Source organism: Cryptosporidium ubiquitum (genome assembly GCF_001865345.1).
Source record: "Cryptosporidium ubiquitum isolate 39726 chromosome Unknown contig_3, whole genome shotgun sequence".
NCBI lineage: Eukaryota > Apicomplexa > Conoidasida > Eucoccidiorida > Cryptosporidiidae > Cryptosporidium > Cryptosporidium ubiquitum.
In genome coordinates this window covers 419,659-434,961 of record NW_021639817.1, presented here as the reverse complement: position 1 = coordinate 434,961, position 15,303 = coordinate 419,659, and the positions used below count along the sequence as shown (strand labels likewise).

General features: G+C 30.9%; 11 protein-coding genes across 11 annotated transcripts in view; 8 read left to right on the top strand and 3 right to left on the bottom strand.

Annotated features, from left to right (window-relative positions):
- Positions 1 to 243: 243 nt before the first annotated feature.
- Positions 244 to 768, top strand: cubi_03515 (uncharacterized protein; the record flags this gene model as incomplete). Its single annotated transcript, XM_029020528.1, has 1 exon — positions 244 to 768. The coding sequence occupies one exon, from the start codon at positions 244 to 246 to the stop codon at positions 766 to 768; it is 525 nt and encodes a 174-aa protein (XP_028874972.1).
- Positions 769 to 792: 24 nt separating this feature from the next.
- Positions 793 to 1,272, bottom strand: cubi_03514 (uncharacterized protein; the record flags this gene model as incomplete). The annotated part of the gene is made up of 1 exon (XM_029020527.1): positions 793 to 1,272. The coding sequence occupies one exon, from the start codon at positions 1,270 to 1,272 to the stop codon at positions 793 to 795; it is 480 nt and encodes a 159-aa protein (XP_028874971.1).
- Positions 1,273 to 1,848: 576 nt separating this feature from the next.
- Positions 1,849 to 2,505, top strand: cubi_03513 (ribosomal protein L1; the record flags this gene model as incomplete). The annotated part of the gene is made up of 1 exon (XM_029020526.1): positions 1,849 to 2,505. The coding sequence occupies one exon, from the start codon at positions 1,849 to 1,851 to the stop codon at positions 2,503 to 2,505; it is 657 nt and encodes a 218-aa protein (XP_028874970.1).
- Positions 2,506 to 3,154: 649 nt separating this feature from the next.
- Positions 3,155 to 4,180, top strand: cubi_03512 (uncharacterized protein; the record flags this gene model as incomplete). The annotated part of the gene is made up of 1 exon (XM_029020525.1): positions 3,155 to 4,180. The coding sequence occupies one exon, from the start codon at positions 3,155 to 3,157 to the stop codon at positions 4,178 to 4,180; it is 1,026 nt and encodes a 341-aa protein (XP_028874969.1).
- Positions 4,181 to 4,388: 208 nt separating this feature from the next.
- Positions 4,389 to 4,651, top strand: cubi_03511 (uncharacterized protein; the record flags this gene model as incomplete). The annotated part of the gene is made up of 2 exons (XM_029020524.1): positions 4,389 to 4,512; positions 4,557 to 4,651. The coding sequence occupies 2 exons, from the start codon at positions 4,389 to 4,391 to the stop codon at positions 4,649 to 4,651; spliced, it is 219 nt and encodes a 72-aa protein (XP_028874968.1).
- Positions 4,652 to 4,771: 120 nt separating this feature from the next.
- On the bottom strand, positions 4,772 to 6,664 carry cubi_03510 (uncharacterized protein; the record flags this gene model as incomplete). Its single annotated transcript, XM_029020523.1, has 1 exon — positions 4,772 to 6,664. The coding sequence occupies one exon, from the start codon at positions 6,662 to 6,664 to the stop codon at positions 4,772 to 4,774; it is 1,893 nt and encodes a 630-aa protein (XP_028874967.1).
- Positions 6,665 to 7,398: 734 nt separating this feature from the next.
- On the top strand, positions 7,399 to 9,087 carry cubi_03509 (uncharacterized protein; the record flags this gene model as incomplete). Its single annotated transcript, XM_029020522.1, has 1 exon — positions 7,399 to 9,087. One exon carries the CDS (start codon positions 7,399 to 7,401, stop codon positions 9,085 to 9,087), a length of 1,689 nt encoding a protein of 562 aa, XP_028874966.1.
- A 76-nt stretch (positions 9,088 to 9,163) lies between these two features.
- Positions 9,164 to 10,955, top strand: cubi_03508 (uncharacterized protein; the record flags this gene model as incomplete). Its single annotated transcript, XM_029020521.1, has 3 exons — positions 9,164 to 9,214; positions 9,455 to 10,885; positions 10,950 to 10,955. The coding sequence occupies 3 exons, from the start codon at positions 9,164 to 9,166 to the stop codon at positions 10,953 to 10,955; spliced, it is 1,488 nt and encodes a 495-aa protein (XP_028874965.1).
- Positions 10,956 to 10,996: 41 nt separating this feature from the next.
- On the bottom strand, positions 10,997 to 12,109 carry cubi_03507 (DnaJ domain-containing protein; the record flags this gene model as incomplete). Its single annotated transcript, XM_029020520.1, has 1 exon — positions 10,997 to 12,109. The coding sequence occupies one exon, from the start codon at positions 12,107 to 12,109 to the stop codon at positions 10,997 to 10,999; it is 1,113 nt and encodes a 370-aa protein (XP_028874964.1).
- A 415-nt stretch (positions 12,110 to 12,524) lies between these two features.
- cubi_03506 (uridine kinase Uracil phosphoribosyltransferase) lies at positions 12,525 to 13,898 on the top strand (the record flags this gene model as incomplete). The annotated part of the gene is made up of 1 exon (XM_029020519.1): positions 12,525 to 13,898. One exon carries the CDS (start codon positions 12,525 to 12,527, stop codon positions 13,896 to 13,898), a length of 1,374 nt encoding a protein of 457 aa, XP_028874963.1.
- Positions 13,899 to 14,172: 274 nt separating this feature from the next.
- cubi_03505 (notch receptor protein) overlaps positions 14,173 to 15,303 on the top strand; it is a gene marked incomplete at both ends in the record, with an annotated part of 1,739 nt that continues 608 nt past the window's right edge. Inside the window, one exon of the mRNA XM_029020518.1 lies at positions 14,173 to 15,303. This exon is cut by the window's right edge and continues 131 nt beyond it. Within this exon, the coding sequence (XP_028874962.1) occupies positions 14,173 to 15,303 (1,131 nt within the window).

Sequence of the window (15,303 nt, the reverse complement as noted above, 5' to 3'; positions counted from 1 at the left end):
TTAATTTTTAAATGCCTGTATCTGCTTATAAATTTGTGTATGAACCTTTATAAATTTATAAATAACGGCTATTAGACTAATATTCAGTATTTAGGTGATAATTAGTTAAATCTAATAATTTAATCAAAATGCTGTGGTATTTGTTTTAGATATATTTTTTTCAATATTGCCTGATTTGAAAGTTTTTTTTTAACCGCTCATTAATTTGTCAAAAAATCTCACTTTGTACTTCCATAATAAAGAATGGAAATAAAGCAAAGAGAAGTTATAAAAGAAATATATACAGTTGAGTACTGTAAAAGTTGCGGACTGCCTACTGATTATTGCGAGTATGGTCAATGTATCAAAAATAAAACAACCGAATACAATGAAACATTAGAAACCAATAAATTAGATTCTCAATCAAATTTATCACTTAAGGCAGATGAAACTCAAATTACCCGAGAAGGTATTCAAAAAAAACATGAAGACTTAAATTTAGTCAAGAAAAGAAAGAACAAACAGAATATAATTACGATTAAAGTGGAAAGCAGAGCTAGAAGAAAGAATGTGACCGTAGTTTGTGGGCTAGAACTATTCGATATTCAACTCAACGAAGCAGCGAAGAAATTTGCAAAGCAGTTTTCTTGTGGTGCATCAGTAGTTAAAGGCACTAATGGGAAACCCGATCATATAGATGTACAAGGCGACTTTGATATTACAATTGCGGAATTTATTTTGAAAATTTATCCAAATATTGAAGCAAGTAATATTGTTATTCAAACGTGAAATGAGAACTAAGTACCTATAAAATTACTGAATAGGAGAAAGGGGTCTATTGAAACCACCAGGTCTATTCATATATTGCCTATACTTCCTTCTTGACTTAATGTTAGAACAAGAAAGACTTGATTTTGAGTGGTTTTTATTTTTAGATGTTTCAAATTTCTCAATTCCAAACATTTCTTTAATAATCTCTGACTCTGACAAAGAACTAATGTTCTCAACTTTATATTTTTCTGAACCTGCGATATTCTCTTGCTTTAAATCTTTTTTTTCATCTTCGCCAATTATCAAGTCTCTTGCTTCGCTTTTTTTCTGGCAATTAGCAGTGTGGTGTTTACTTACTCTTCCAAAGTCGTCGTATTTACTCGCATTGAATTTAAATGAGTCGGATTTTTTCATACCTGCGCCAGATTTCCTATTTAAAATATTCATTTTCTTAGTTGCCTCTCTTTTTGGAGCAACTTTTTTTTTTGAATGTTTTTCTTCAGATATATGGCTTGTATACATAATTGAGTAATTAGAGGAAATGTTTTCTTAAAATAAAATTTTCTGAAATAATGTTCAGTACTTTATAATGATCAATAATGTTTATATAACTCATTAGGAATTATTAAACGCACTTCTAATTGCATGAACTTTTAATCATTTTAAGTGGAAACTCCATGCAATTTTCTTAAAATATTTGTAAAGATAGCGGTAACCAACTAACTTTCATTGAGACGTAAGAATTTTTTAATTTTAATTTTTACTGTAATGAAATGCAGTATAGGCATTAAATAATATTGAACGGCAAGAGACATCACGTTTAAGAAATAGATGTATCAATAAAATAAATAAATATATATATATATATATATATATATTAATTGAATTATATTATTAATAGTCAAATGTATTCCAATAAATTAAATAGTGTAATTAAGTACTAACGTAATAATTATTCTGTCTTTTTGCGATTGAAAGGGATCAACAATTGTAAAATTTTCAATTAATTAAGTAAAATCCTTTAAATCGTCTCTATTGGATTTTGAGTTAATTATATCATTGAATCTATAATTAATATATAATATATACTATTCAACAATGAGTGGAAAAATTGCTAGTGAAACTATTCGTCGTGCAATTGCCGAAATTCTTGAGGGCTCAAAAGCCAAACCAAGAAAGTTTGTTGAGACCGTTGAATTGCAAATTGGATTGAAGGATTATGATACGCAAAGAGACAAGCGTTTCGCTGGTACAGTGCGTTTACCAAATGTTCCAAGGCCAAATGCCCGTGTCTGTGTAATGGGAGATGCTGCTGATTGTGAAAAAGCACAGAAATTGGGCTTTGATGTGATGGATATCGAGGAGATGAAGAAGATTAACAAAAACAAGAAGGTTGTTAAGAAACTGTGCAAGAAGTACGATTTATTTTTGGCATCTCAGGTATTACTACCACAAATACCACGTCTATTAGGCCCAGGACTAAATAAGGCAGGTAAATTCCCGACTGTTATCACTCCAAACGATAAGATTGATGAGAAGGCGAATGAATTGAAGGCTAGTATCAAGTTCCAATTAAAAAAAGTGCTGTGTCTTGGTGTGGCGATTGGTAATGTTAATATGACAGAGGAAGAAATTAGGCAGAATTTGACTTTGGCAATTAATTTCTTAGTCTCACTATTGAAAAAGAATTGGCACAACATTAAGAGTCTAACAGTGAAGAGTACAATGGGAAAGTCCATAAGAATTTACGGATAATTTGACAATATTCTTTGTTATTTGTTAATATTTTACTTTAAATGACCGATAATGAAGAATAATGATTTTTAACTTTATATTATTTAAGGAATACGGAAGGGTTTTACCTTGTTTTGTTTAATGGTTATCTCCTGCTTAGATCAATCTTTCGAGGCTAATTGGTTACTAAATTCTTAGTAAGGAATCGCTGTTACTAAATTACCTTGATTAATTGCTAGGCCAGTTAGAAATCCATGGCACTAAAAAACTAATGCATACTAGTGTCTTCATAACCAATAGGTGTAAATATTTAAGTATTACTTATCAACTCAAATGTATATTTATGCGCGTAAATTCGGTTCTTTGAATTTTTTGATGTATTTCGAATATCTTGTCTGTCTTTGTATCGATTTCTCAGATAATTCTTAGTAGTTTGGTTGTCATTGATCTACATGCTTGCCGTTTCTACGCCGTCTCTGCGTCTATTTAAATACGGTTTTCTAATTCCAGAATACAGAGTTTAGAGATTGTTTAAGTGAACTTATAATCATCTCCAATTATTTATTTACAACTCAAATTAAATAACTTTTAATAGTACTGAGATGGAAATAACTTTGTGATAATATCGCAAACTATGAACATAACAATTTAGTGCTGACTCAAATTGCGAATGGAATTTATTAAAAAAAGTATAAGTGCATTTTCAGCAGACTCTATCAAAAAATATAACTACGACGAATATATATTTTATAGTATCCAATATGCAAATCTATTTGGGGAATATGATGAGCCAGAACAATTCAATTTTGTTGCAACCAAAAAAAAAATAAATTATAGAAGCGTTTCACTCAAACAAATAAAAGAAATAATTCCTAAATATAAGTTTTGCTGTTGCTATTCAAAAGCCTGCATCTGCGAATTTATAGTAAGGTACAAGTCTCGTGATAACAATGGTATCTATCCATGGATTTGGTGTGACTTAGTATCTGATCACGACACCGCGACTCCATACAACTCTAAAATAATCCTCAAAATACTAGTTTTTGCCAATTTTTCATCATTTAACAACGCTGATTGTTACTTAGAACCTACGAATATTAAGTGCAATAAAAAAATCGAAAATGACCGTATGCAACACGAAACCAATAAAACGGAAGATATCAATGATCAATCTAACACTGAAGTTCGAAAAAATACATTTCAAACATCTAATACTTACGAATTTGACAATTTAATGAGTAACTCCAGTTTTATTAATATCAATTATAATGAACAAATAAAATCTGTGAGTCATGAAGAATCATCTCCTTCGCCTTTAAAATTAGAATCAGAAACGTTAGAGTCAAGTACTGACGAAGAGATTAAAAACTCTGGTTGTGAAGATTTAGTTGAAGAAATAGGCCGATGGTCTAGAAAGCCTGATGGGTCATATAAAGATATTCGAGTTCTACTAAGTTCTCTTCAGCAAGTATTATGGAAAGATGCACAGTGGGAACCAGTTGAATTCTCTAAGCTAATGTCAGATATGGAGCTAGTAAAGAAAGTTTACAGAAAAGCGATAATACTTTGCCACCCTGATAAGCATCATAAAGAAAGTAAAAAACACAAGAGTAGAGTTCACCTCATTTTTATGGCAATTAAAGAGTCCCATAATAAATGCAATACTTTTTGTGTTCAGCCATATAAACATATTTAATTTATTTTAAAAATTTCATTTAATGACTTACGCGAATTCTCACAAATTATTAATCTTGTGTTCGGTTTTAAAAATATTAAATCGTCATTATGAAAAAAATAACTGCATTAGGCGCCATTTCCAGTTTGCGCTATCCAACTGAAGTCTAATTGGATTGCATGCTATTTTTTTGAATTAACGAAAATAATTAAAAAAACGACCTATAAAGATGACACATTCAAAGCCAAAACATGATAAGGATACCAGACTAGATCGTCATAGTATGAATCCAAAGAGCTCTGCATATGGAAATAAATCAGGTGTTAAAAGAGGTTCGGGTCAATATAATTGGGGTAAGTAATATTTCTCATGTTTTAGCCAGAATTATAGGTTTTAGGAAAGGAAGGTTCTATATGTGAACAGGAACTTAGCATTGATTCTGGAGATCCTATGTATAACGATGAAAAAAAAGATACAATAATAAAAAATTAACCCAATTTACACAACAATATCAAAATGCTAGAAAACAAACCTTGGAAGACTAAATTTTTAAGCCAACTCTGCGATTAGTTTAGGTTAAATATTTTGTCTCCCAATATGCTCTTTTTTCATTTAAAGAAATATATTCGCAGTTTTATATAATTTTAGACACAATTCATAAGTTTCCATGGAGATATTCGCGAATAAGGAGTTCATCATTTCTCTCCAAGTGATCGAAATGCATTCTCTTATTCCCAATTCATTGCACTTGTAAATAAATTCGGAATCTTCTAAAACCTTCAAATTTTTATTCGAAAAAATATCACTATAAGAGTTTTCGAATATTTCGAGATGAGGAAACTGTAAGTAATACTTCAATTCCTGAATGTTATTAAATAATATAAGGTCTTCAGGAATGGAACTTGTGTAAATTTTCAAATTTTGAGATATTTCACTATTAGATGGAATAAATGCATCAATGCATTTATTTATTCCGATTATGTTTATTCCTCCTTGTATTGTTTTTGAGTCTGAAATTCTTGAATAAAACTCAATTAAAATACTTTCGGGTGTTTTATTTTCATTTTTCGAGCGAGCTTGAATATGCCAGTATATATATAAATAAACAATACTTATTCCTTCCAAATAATTCGTCACACTTTGTTTCTTTTTTGAAAGACTATTATTCGTTTCAAGAATTGTATTATCTTTATCATGAAACTTTATATGAGGTTTTTCCTTTATATCCGAAAAAGATACTAAGGCATATCCTAGGCAGTCTTTCTTATTTAGTTCTGAATAAAGCTTGACCACCGATGTTTCGGTTAGTGAAATCTCATTCGGATTCAATATACCACAAAAAATGGTGTCTCCTTGATCAACTCTCGCCTCGTTTGTTTTATCAAAAGTAGGGATTGAACAACTAATGTAAAAAAATTTTTCTTGTATCGTATCAGTAATAGTCTCAGGTATTCTTGAATAAACGCTAGCCTTTGCAATGTAGTAGGTCTTGTTCGGAATTCTATAATTCATTGTATAATTACTTTTTCGTTTGAAAAAATTCATGATAGTCCAGTGCCTTCTAATTTGTGTTAAAACTTTGCCATCTTCGTTTTTTATACAATGTTGAATAACAATCTTAAAACTTTTTGATTGTCTATATATTGGAAACATATCATGAAGAAAAATAAACCCCTTTTCAGACAGCAAAACATCCTTAATATGTATAATCCAATTACCCATTTTGTTTAAAGGCCGGATATTAGTTGCATAAAAATCACTTTTAATATCTGATGGTTTGTAAATTACTTGATTGCTTAAATTTTCCAATTTAGGATGCAAATCTATTATTTTTTGTGTTATAATTGGGTCATTGCAAATTGTTTGTTCATATTTTAAATAGATATTAATATGTTTACTAATAGAAATGTTAAAAGTTTTATTTTGAATATGAGAACAGCTTGAAGTTATCGAGGTATCTTTTTCAATTTTTTCAAAATTTTTAATGATATTTTTGGTAGTTTTCTTAGGAATGATTGCATACCATTCAACATTTATTTTAAAATTGACTTTAAAATCGTTATTTTTGTTTGATAAAATTAACCTTTTTTCAATACTTGTAACTGGTTTAATAAAATAATTGATTACTTCATTATATATTACCTCAAAACTATCAACGCCGAAGCTAAAGTTTAGGGTTGCGATTATTTTGTTCTTCTCTAGAAATTTTGTTAGCTCATCTATTGAAAAAAAGTTGAAATAAATAGTACAATAATTTCTTTCGAATGGTGAACAGTAATTCAAAGGTAATATTGAAATATTTCCTATTTGCACTTCCTTATTTGTTAATAAATTTTTTTTACTTAAATTGATGAAAAACTCAAAACTTTTTGATTCAAATTCGCCTCCTCTCTCAATGAATTTATGTGAACTAAGAGCTAAACTGAGATAGCACAAACTGAATTTACAATTAGGTAAAACATTATAATTGGATTCGAGTTCATCATCGGATATATATATTCCCATTTTTCATCAACAATTTTTGTTCCATTTTTTTATAAATACATTTTATATTTAACTCTAGCATCCACACATCACATTAAACACTACTTGCGCCACAAGAAAAATTATAAAGAAAAAAGAAGAGGCTTGGAATAATTGAGTATCGATCAAAAACAATATCCAACACAATTTTGAAAGATGAGAAACGATCTAATTGCTAAAAATCCTTAATCAACAGACAATTCTAACATAAAAAAAAGTATTACGAGAAGGGGATAAAAACATTTCAAATGCATTGACTAGATAAAAAATGAATATTTTCAATAACATGTCATCAAATTCGTAGCTGAAATAAAAACTGCTTTTTCACAAAATCTTCGTATTTTCGCAAATAACGAAATTTGAAATAAAAGATTGGAGACAGAGACGGGAGACTAAAATGTAATCCACTTGAAAATACTTGCAAAAAAAAGCATGTATGTCTCGTAATTAAACGTGGGGTTAATTTAATGTACTGCTGATATTGCAAGAAACGAAACGAAAAGTATATTTTTGGCATATTAAATGAAGCTAATTGACTATAAAAGAAGGAAATCTTAGTCTCCTACTCTAACGGTACAAGTAAATTTACTAAAAAAAAAAGTTCTTACTGCTAAGTATTCAATATTCTTTCAATTTTATTCAAATTGTTAAATATATAATTCCGTAATAACTGAATGCCAACTCAATTGGCCGTCTATCTACATTAGAACGAAAAAATGAATCAACTGAGTGAGATGAATGCTAACGAAAGGACTGATCCTGGGGCGAGCACATTGATTGAACAATCCTTCGAAAGAGCAGGAACTAACTCATCGACAGCATGTGTATCGCCTATACTAGAAGGGAAGAGTCTAACAAATAATTATATTGAATCGTTGTTATTAAATGCTGGCCAAAATACCAACCAGGTAATTGCTGCGTCTTTGGGTCAGAATCTTGGGGTTGGCTTAAACCTTGGATTTGGACTAAATATGAATATAGGAGTTAATGAATTGAACTCTAGTTTTCCTTTAATACTACCGAGCCAGTTATGTCAAGTGAATAATGTGTTGGGTGCAGTTCAAGCAGCCCTACCGGATTGTTACAATACAATGCCAAGGGGCTACAACTTGAACAACCCGATAATTCCACAAAATGTTATTCCAGTAGCTGGAATACCAATAACCAATTTTTCTGGAATAGAATCAGTTCTGTGTACCCAGAGCAATTTGTTGTCTAAAGAGGAAAATCAACCGGATATTAATCCTATGAAGTTGGATTCTCAACAATCAATAATCAATCCATTGTTACAATCACCGTTACTTTCATCAATCGGATCTCAGCCCTCAATTATTAATCCAAATATAATACCAAGAATATCCCCAATAATTAGCCCCTGCCCAGGTTCAATTTATCAGAATCCCTTGGTTAGTGGGGTTGATAATTGTAATATTAATAAAATTAAAAAACCCGTGTTTCCACTTAAAAAAGAGACCACAAACATAACAGAGGAAAATGATAAGCTTAATTCATTATTAAATTCCTATTTTAATAATATCGCTAGCCTAGCAGATGCGCATGAAAGAGTGAAAAATTATTTAAATGCAAATAGTGGTTTTGACAAAAGTGCTAGTATTGTTTGTGGGGATTCGACAAAATTGCTTGGAAATGTTGGAGTGCCAGATTACGGTTTAAGCAACGTTCAATTAGAGCATATTTCTATGAATAATCTTACAAGTGGCATTTCGCAAAGAATAATAAGTAGCAACACAGAACAATGCATTCCAGGTGAGCCGAATGATGTTTTTAAAATCAGCCACACAAGAAAATATAGGTTAGGTGATCAAGGAAGGGCATTGTTGAAAAGTGAGTTGTCTGCCTACCTGAGGAATCACCCCGAAAAAAGAGTCGAGGCAAGCAAAATAGCAGATATTCGGAATGCTACGACAAAGCAGCTTTGGCAAATAGCGGCTATGTGCGGACTTGAAGAGCGTTTTATAAATCTACATGCACAATCAATTGCTCAAAGCAAAGGTAAAGTAGGCTTGAGAGGTGCAAAAAGAAAGCTAAACGCAAGCATCAATGAATTATCTAAAACTGCCGAACAGACGACAAGTGGAGATTCTACTTTACCTACAAATGTAACTGATTCACCCGAGTTAGATCCTAAAGCGAATGCTACTATCGAAATATCGGTTGCTAAGAGTAGCGATTCTAACCAAATATCCTCATCTGAAGAAAATGCGGTTAATATCGAAGTAAATATTCAGACAGAAATCATTGAGGATAAATCGGTAAATATTGAAGGTGAAATTAACGTTTTAGACACTGCTAATGAACATTTAAACTCCGGATGGAGTGAAATGAAGGAGAATTCAATCATTTTCGCCGATAATGATGTAAAGAGAATGAGAGTAGATACCTAATAACAATATTTTATACCAATTGTTATTGGAACCAGTTTGCTACCTTTTCTTCTTTTTTTGATAAGATATAGGAGCAATGATAACAAAATCGCAGCATGGAGAATGTTCGACTAATCAGATCGTTAAGGTGTCTAAATTGAAGAGCGATACTTGAATAGCTACATTTACTTATCTTATTTAGTGTTCCTAATATTCCATTATGATATTAGTAGACTTATAGACTTAAAATGAGACCATTATTAATCTATTATTTAAATGGTTAATTTGATTTAGTCGAATTTCTTGTCTGATTCACAAATCTGTTCTGTACTTTAAAATCGTTTTTGTTGAGCTGCTCGCGCGCACATTTTGAACAACAAAACTTTAGGTCATGAAAATTCAATTAGGTAATAGAGTATCTCATCTAGAAGATGAAAGAATTGGGACTGTTTGCTCAATTAAGGTTAATGAGAGGGGCGAGGAACTTTTTGAAGTCAGATGGGATTCAGATTCGAATTACAATTTAGTAAAAGATGTAGAAAATGCATCTTCATGTTTTATTAACAGAAATACTGTTGACAAGAAATTTGAATTTTTAAAAATAAATGAACTATCTCCGGGGATTTCTTTTCAAGAGGCTATTAGAGATCGTTACTTATGTGACGAAGAAGTTGAATATTTTGTAGGTTTGAAGAAGGCGCAAGAATATTGCAAAAAAATATCTACTTTATCTTTAGAAAAAATGAAGGTTTTTTCTTGTGGTTGTAAAGAGCTTATCAACTGTTTAGAACCACCAAAAGAATTGTCTTTATACTACAATAATATCACTTCACTCTGTTTAAACAATAATTTATTAACAGATTGGAATTCTTTATTTTGTATACTGTCACATTTACCAAAACTTGAGTGTTTAACACTAAATGGGAATCGATTCAAAAAGATATCTTATTTTAATCATTTTCAATTTGATAATATCAAAGTTCTGAGCATGAGTAAAACTTTCGTTGAGTTTGAACAGTTAATGTTGTTATTTAAAAAGGATTCAGCATTACCTAACGTAAACTATATCAATCTTTCATCAAATAATTATTCCTTTATTTCAATAAATTACTCTAATACGACAATACAAAAATTAGATTTGAGTCTAAATTCGTTATCTGATTGGGAAGTCATAAAAAATCTCTTAATTCACTTATCAGGTTTAAGTAGCTTAAACATTTCTAATAATCAATTTTCTAAATTGCCAATATCAAAAATCAATACAAATATTAATATTGAATTTCCGAATATTTTAGAATTAAACTTAGACAATTGTGGGATTGTTGAGCTTGGCACAATCGTTTATTTAAGAAAAGTCTTCCCGAACTTGGAACATATATCCGTAAGAAATAACAAAATTATGGATAACAGTAAAATTGATATGAGAAGTATAGTGATTTCTATATTACCGAATTTAAAAACCTTTAATAAAAGCATAATTAACAAGCAAGACATTATTTCGTATCAACGCTATTATATTTCTCAATATACAGTAGGAAAAAATGATCTTTTAAAGGAAGTTGACCCCAATGGGGATATTCTTTGTGAATTCGTCATAAAAAACGACATAATTATTCACCAAGATCCAACACCGAACTCTGATAATTCACAGAAAGACGAAAAATACCTGGATATTTGTTTCATTCCTTACTTCAAATCTTGCTTAAATTGTACTCCAAAAAGGATAAAAATAAACAAAAACATGGCTATATCTGATGTTAAAGTTTTAATTTCGAAGATTTATAAAATAAAGGAAAACGAATCATTAGAATTTATATTTGTTAACAGTAAAACTAAAATTAAAATTGAGGGATATAGCGATTCTCATTCATTGGCTGATATAGGGATAGAAACAAGCGGAAAAATTTACATTCAAGATTTTCAAAAGAAGTTAGGCAAGAGCTGAATAAATCTTATATACCCAAAATAGAATAAAAATAACAGTCCCTATTGAAAACCCTGACTTTTCTTCGAGATCAAGATTATCCTCTAGTAAATGATAAACATTTTGAAAAGAACTGTCCCATGTTTCATTTAAATACGGTTCCTCAATTAACAATTGATTGAACTCCAAACTAGTTTGTTCCATGTGCTTAATTACCTCTGCCTTTAATGCATCTGACTGAAAATCTGGAGTAACAATGCTAAAATTGTACGTTGAAATGTTGTTTCCCTCGTTTATTTTATTACTTTCCGACTTCAAACCACAATAGAAATCCTCTATATAAATTACTAATCGCAACTTCTTCCTCAACAAAGACTGGTAAAATTCTGCCAATTCATTTTTGTAGAGTCTTTTTGTGAAAAATGGGAGGATAAGCTGTAAAGAATTCATGACCGTTATATATAACCCCTCTAACACTCTAATTTTCTCGAACGGGAGAAAATTTCTAAAAATTGGGATAAATGTCAAAAAGTCCCTTTCATTTTTATCAAACCTAAGTAAAATTCCACATGACAAAGTCCAAACTATAAAGCAAAGAATTATTATTCTTAAATTTTCTTGATCATTCCACATCAATAATGACAAGCAAATCGGAATTACAGCAGTAATGAAAGGTACTAATGTTAGATGTAAGGGATAATCAATGAATTCTTCATCCTCAGAGACCTTGTATGAATTTAAATTGTTTTCGACGGTTCCGAATCTACGGTACCAGTTCCTGCTTAAATCATTTGACAATATCTCGTTTGCATTTCTAATTTTAGAATATATCTCTCGTGCGTTTGGATCCGAGTTTTTATCTGGGTGGAATTTGAGTGCTAATTTTCTGTATGCACCAGTAACCTCAGATCTTGATGCATTGCTAGATATACCCAGAACTTGGTAGTAATTCTGTGAAACTCTCACATTCTGCAATACACATGCAATAACCAACACAATTAGTGCAAGAATAACTCCATTTACCTGGTTCTTTTTGTTCCAAGCCCTTTTCGTTGAAGTAAGCCAACCAACAACAGGAGATATTACAAGCGTATATATTATAAGTTGGTCGTCAATCATTTAAGAATACTTATTATTATTGTTATTACGTATTCTATAATCCTCACCAACTATTCCACAAAAAATTCGTGATCGCGCTAAAAAAATAATGAAATAAGAAAAAAATATATTCGGTTTTTTATTATTATAACGAATAAAATTTGATCAATGAATCGATTATTGGGATCATTTCGTGCTTAATACCAAATTAAGAAAAAAACTATTAAAAAAGTTTCATTTTTATTTTAATAACTATTACCGCCGATATTTTTCATATCAAATATTTGTCACCAAATAAATATTTGAACGTTAAATTATTTAAAAAAATTTATTAAGTTAATAGTAATTATTATTATTTGGATCCTATTAATAGCTAAAAATATTTTTATAAAAAAAAAATTACTTTATTGTTATTTTTTATTTATAAATTTTAATAATGTCCGACATTAGTCTTGAGAGAATGATTTCAAAAGACATATATTATAGTGATCAAGCCGAAACACCTAGCGGTGATTCAAATGTTTTTGTTATTGCAGTAGCAGGAGGAAGTGCAAGTGGTAAAACAAGTGTATGTACCCGAATTTTTTCGGAGTTGGGAGACAAGAGAGTTGCAGTAATCGAAACCGATAGTTTTTATAAAAATCCAGTTTTAGAAGAAGGACAGACTATTGCAGATTATAACTTTGACCACCCAAATTCTGTAGACTTTGAACTTTTATACAATGTTTTGCGAAGTTTGAAAAACGGGGAGGGAGTGCATATTCCCAACTACTGTTTTAAACAACACAAAAGATTAACAACTGGAAGGCAAGTCTCGCCAGCATCTATTATTATTGTCGAAGGAATATTTATTCTTTTTCATCCAAAGATCAGACACCTCATAAATATGTCAATTTTTGTTGACACGGACGACGATATTCGCCTCATACGCAGAATAAGAAGAGATACTGTTGAAAGAGGTAGACAAATCGATGATATTCTCAATCAATACGAAAAGATGGTCAAACCTTCATATGACGAATATATTTATCCAACTAGAAGATATGCAGATATCGTCATTCCACACTACCCAAATGAAGTTGCAGTTGACCTTGTTGTACAACACCTTAGAAACAAACTAAAAATGGATGATCTAAGGAAAATTTATTCTAATTTGCACATTATTCCTTCTAATTGTCAAATACGCCAAATGCATTCCATTATAAGAAATAAGAATACATCAGCAGTAGATTTTGTGTTTTGGTCAGATAGATTAATTAGACTGGTTGTAGAAAATGCTCTTGGTCACTTGTCATTTACTGGCCAAACAATTGAGACACCTATTGGAGAATTGTACGATGGCGTGCAATGTAATTACAAAGATAAACTCTGTGCAGTATCAATTGTTAGAGGAGGTGAGAGCATGGAGATTGGTTTGTCTGCTGTTTGTAAAGATATTCCCATAGGGAAAATCCTGCTGGAGTTCCAAAATCCAAAAACAGAACTCGATGCACAATTTGACAAACCTAAAATTATTTATTGTAAACTACCGGATGATATTGCCTCAAGGAATGTATTTATTCTGGACCCCATACTTGGGAATGGATTTGGTGTATTTTCCGCAATAAAATATTTATTGTCAAAAGGAGTTTTACAGCGCAATATTATTGTCCTTAGTCTTATTGTTGCGCATAATGCAATACATAGAATATGTAGGGATTTTCCAGAGGCAACTCTTATTACAACTGAAATTGACCGTGATGTTAATTCTGATGGGTTTGTTGTCCCAGGATTAGGTTGTTTTGCTGACAGATACTTTGGGACCGAATAACTAGCGAATTTTTAATTAAGACAGGAAAACTCAACCTCCATCAGTTAAACAATTTGTCTAAAATAAACAAAATATTGTAAATCTAATTAAATATTTTACTTTAACTCCTTGCATGCAAACATCGGTAGTTTGCTGAATACATGTTGCATGTTATAAAATTTTAAGAATTTAGCATTTGAAAATAAAAAAACCTGAAATTTGTTTGAACAGAATTTTTCTAGAATGAACATAGAATATCTATATGTTTATTACCAGTAGTATTTCATTATACACAATGAAGGGAATTCTCCTACTATCATATTTAATAGTTGTTTTAGGAATCGGAGTCTCTTTACAATCCGATGACTCTAGTGAGAAGTTGAATGTTATTCCTATAAGAAGTAACTTAATAAACGTTGTTCCGATTAAAATGAGCAACCAAGTGTTTAACAATAGAAATAACATTACTGTTCTCGATAAATTGAGACAGAAGTTTCCAAATTGCCCGTTGAGTTGCGAAGAATCCTGGATAAGTGATGGGTGGTGCGATAAAGAATGTTTTTCTGATGAATGTGGTAATGACGGTGGTGATTGCGTTGGATGGTGTGCCCCTGAATGTCGCCCAACTTGGCTTGGAGATGGCCAGTGTGATATTGATTGTTTTAACTCAAAGTGCGATTGGGACAATGGGGACTGTAAAGATCATAAATTTGAGCTAAACAAAGAAATAGTGCTAAATTTTGAAAAAAATGGTGTAAACACAACTAATATTGATTTTAATTACTCTAAATGTGATTGCAATAAAGAATTACTTGGTAATAATATATGTGACACAGAATGTAATAAAATCGAATGTAATATGGATAAAGGTGATTGTCTGCACAGATGTAATTCTCGCTGTATTAATATGTGGCTTGGAGATGGTCAATGTGATCCAAATTGTGATACCGAAGAGTGTTTCTTTGACAAGGGTGACTGTAAAACTTGTTCGGGTAACTGCCGTACATGGATGATAGGGAATGGAATATGCGACAACGGCTGTAATAACAAAGATTGTAATTATGATGGAGGAGACTGCGCAAACGTTTGTTCAGTTTCAAAAGTTGACTATAACAATCAACCTCTCATCTATAAATTTTGCCTAAATTCTTGGGTTGGTGATGGATATTGTGATGAAGACTGTAACAATGAAAATTGCGATTTCGATAAAGGAGATTGTAGTTCCAAAAAAAGTGATGATATTTTATTAAATAGTCTGTATTCGTATGAAGCTAGTCTTAATCCACCAAGAAAGATCAAAGACATTAAAAATAAAGAAATTGGTGGAAATATTAAAAGAGCTAGTTCCGATATAAATTCTCAAAATGACCTAGGTATATCTAGTAGTTCTAATAATGATGTAACTACTACTACTACTGCTACTACT